We start from the raw sequence: 2794 nt of genomic DNA on the forward strand, positions 1-2794 counted from the left end.
AGAGTTGAAAGTAGTGATATTCAATGATGATGATATTGAAGGCCAAAAACAAACCTCTAAAGCTAATCCTAATAGTTGAAGCTTGAATGCTTGATGTTGTAGTAAGTGATTATTTGCTTATATTTTTGTAGTTGTACTAGATATTTTGTACTAAATATTGTATATTATAAGCTAGACAAGTTATCATGTCATTCATTTATTATGCTTGTCATTTCTAATATGATATTACATTAATATATATACACTATATAAAAAAATGTATTGCCGTGTCTGCGTCGTACCCGTGTCCTATATTTTAAAAAAAAGCCGTGTCCCGTGTCCGTGTCGTGTCGTGTCCGTGTCGCCGTGTTCGTGTCCGTGCATCATAGGTAGTGGTTGGTGGTTGACATTGGTGGTAGTGTGGCTGGTGGAGGCCGGCTAGTGGGCAGCTGGCGGTGGTGGTCAGCAGTGGTGGTCGGTGGTGGGAGGTAGGCTGGCAATGATGGTGGCCGGGTGGTTGGAGGCCATGGCGGTGGCCCGCGGTGGCGGCAATATGGGTATCAAAATAGGTTCGCGGGTTGGGTTTGGGTCGAACTTGGATTAATCTGGGTTTAAACTGGTTGACCATAACCCGATCCATTTTTGTAAACGGGTTAGGTATTTGAACCCGGATCCGACTCCCGTGGGTTACCGAGTTGACCTGACCCGACCCACGGACCCTTTTTTATTCCAAAACGGACGAGTTTCACGAGCTGTGAGGTCGCAAATGAGGTGCTTCGTCAAGTTTTTGCGCAAGATTAGACTCTTGTTCTTCTTTACAAACAGATTGTTCCTTCCATCATCAGTTGCATGATGCTTTCTTCATCACCAACATCACCAGAGACTACCACCATTTCATGGAAATCGCTTCTCTTCCCCAAACCACTAAATCTACCAGGAAATCCACTCTCCTTTATCTTTTTCCTCAAATCCAGCTAATGGGACTCGAGATCCTTTGCGGCGTGCGAAAGCCCATCCACGAGAGGAGAGACAGCTCCTCTCACCATGCGGAGGTGTTAATCCACTAGATCGGAGCCATAATCCATTGCTGGAAGTTAGATAGTCTGAGATAAGGCAATATAAAAGCGAAGATAAAGGAATCATATCACGAAATCACGGATTGAGCAATGGGGCACCAAGTTCTTGAACTTGGAAGAAGAAAAGTGGCAATGAAAATGGGAGCGTGTCAACGTCACAGCATTGGCGCAATATGCAGGCAACGACGATCGCGATAAGGGCGAGATTGCGAGAGGCGAGCTCGGCGCTGGCGCGACACAGGCGCGGGTCGCTGGAGGTCTGGTTGCGAGCGATGGAGCAGGTCTAGCCCTTGACTCGAGTATGGTGCTGATGTTCACGAGACGAGGGGCGTTGGTCATGGGGTCAATCGTCTGATGTGTGTAAATCGGGTCAATCCAGGTTGTTTTCGTGTCAACTTGGACACATCCCATATTTATAAATGGGTTGGATAACTGAACCCGAACTGAAACCCAAACCCATTCGAACCTTAAATTTTTTGGGTTGGGTTTCGGGTTGGGTCAAATTTTCACACCCTAGATGGCGGTGGGTCGTCGGTCGGTGGCAATTGTAATAATTTTTGGGTTTATTTGGAACTCGCCCAAATCTGAGAAATTTGAAATGCACAAAAAATGACTAGAAGGTGAATTCCAAATGTATCAAATTTTTACTTTGCATTTATTTTACTTAAAGAAAACATTAAAATTATCAAAACTCATACATTTGAATTACTTTACATCCATTTTATAGATAGCCAAATAACCCCTTACTCATGGATGATAAATGAAATAAATAGCACTTGAAGTGATAAATTAAGAGATGCTTTGCAATGCTGAGAGTATTATGGAGGTCTACTGCTCTGTTATTAAATGTTAGACCTACTAAAGGTGGAACCACCATGATGAATCAGAAAATCCTTTTCTATGGTTTGACTGGATTTTAGTTTCCAGAGATAGAACTTTCACTTTCTTCCCCAGATTTGTTTCCCATTCTAGCTGTTCTGACTTCTTATCTGTTGCCTAGCTATTATACGAGTACAATTTACGTGAAATATTTTAATGTTGTTAGTTTTCTCCATTTCCCTACTAATGGCTTACACAATATTTTTGCATGAACTGTTCCAATTGTTGTTTATCTGATTGGCGTAATGTGATATGTTTACAGGTATCTATACTTGAACAAAAACAAGAGGTTAATGTAAAATCGGATGATGAGAGCAAACCTGACGATGTTGGTACATCGTTGCAGCCAGCTCAGGGAAATGGTTCTGATGGAAACACTGAAGGGAGTGATGTCTTGATGGAGGAAGCTCAGGTGTCAATTCGTAAACATGTTTTAGTATATTGTTATGATTTTCTTATTTTTAAATTATTGTTGGTAGTTACATATGAGGTAGTGCCTTTGGTGCATTACCATTATATTTGAATTCTGCCGCTAGCACTATGGCATGCTTATAAAAGAATGCTGTATCTTATTCTTCTGGTTTTTAATGGTTTTGGTTTAATTCACTTTGGTATTTAAACTTAGCGCCTCCCTGAGTTTTTATAAAGCAGTATAGCCTGGTTACAACCCACCTTACGAAGTGCATTAAGGACATAGTTGATGTTCATATGGTCGAGAAGTATAATCTGTTTAATAAAACTCATTAATTTTCTTTAGGAATAGAGTGAATCTACACTACTCTTAACAAAGGATCTATTAGTTATTCACTAAACAGCTCAATTGTAGTGAGAGAAACTCCAGGTTTGTAGTGAGAGAAAAT

General features: G+C 41.0%; 1 protein-coding gene across 1 annotated transcript in view; it reads left to right on the forward strand.

The window, feature by feature from the left end:
• Positions 1–2472, forward strand: part of LOC110105936 — an 8561-nt gene extending 6089 nt beyond the window's left edge. The window contains exon 2 of the mRNA XM_020835630.2: positions 2197–2472. Within this exon, the coding sequence (XP_020691289.2) occupies positions 2197–2457 (261 nt within the window). The 3' untranslated portion in view covers positions 2458–2472. The remainder of the gene's footprint in view (positions 1–2196) is intronic.
• The last annotated feature ends 322 nt before the right edge of the window (positions 2473–2794 follow it).

The sequence above is a fragment of the Dendrobium catenatum genome, unplaced genomic scaffold (assembly GCF_001605985.2).
Source record: "Dendrobium catenatum unplaced genomic scaffold, ASM160598v2 fragScaff_scaffold_1453, whole genome shotgun sequence".
In the NCBI taxonomy this organism is placed as follows: Eukaryota; Viridiplantae; Streptophyta; class Magnoliopsida; order Asparagales; family Orchidaceae; genus Dendrobium; species Dendrobium catenatum.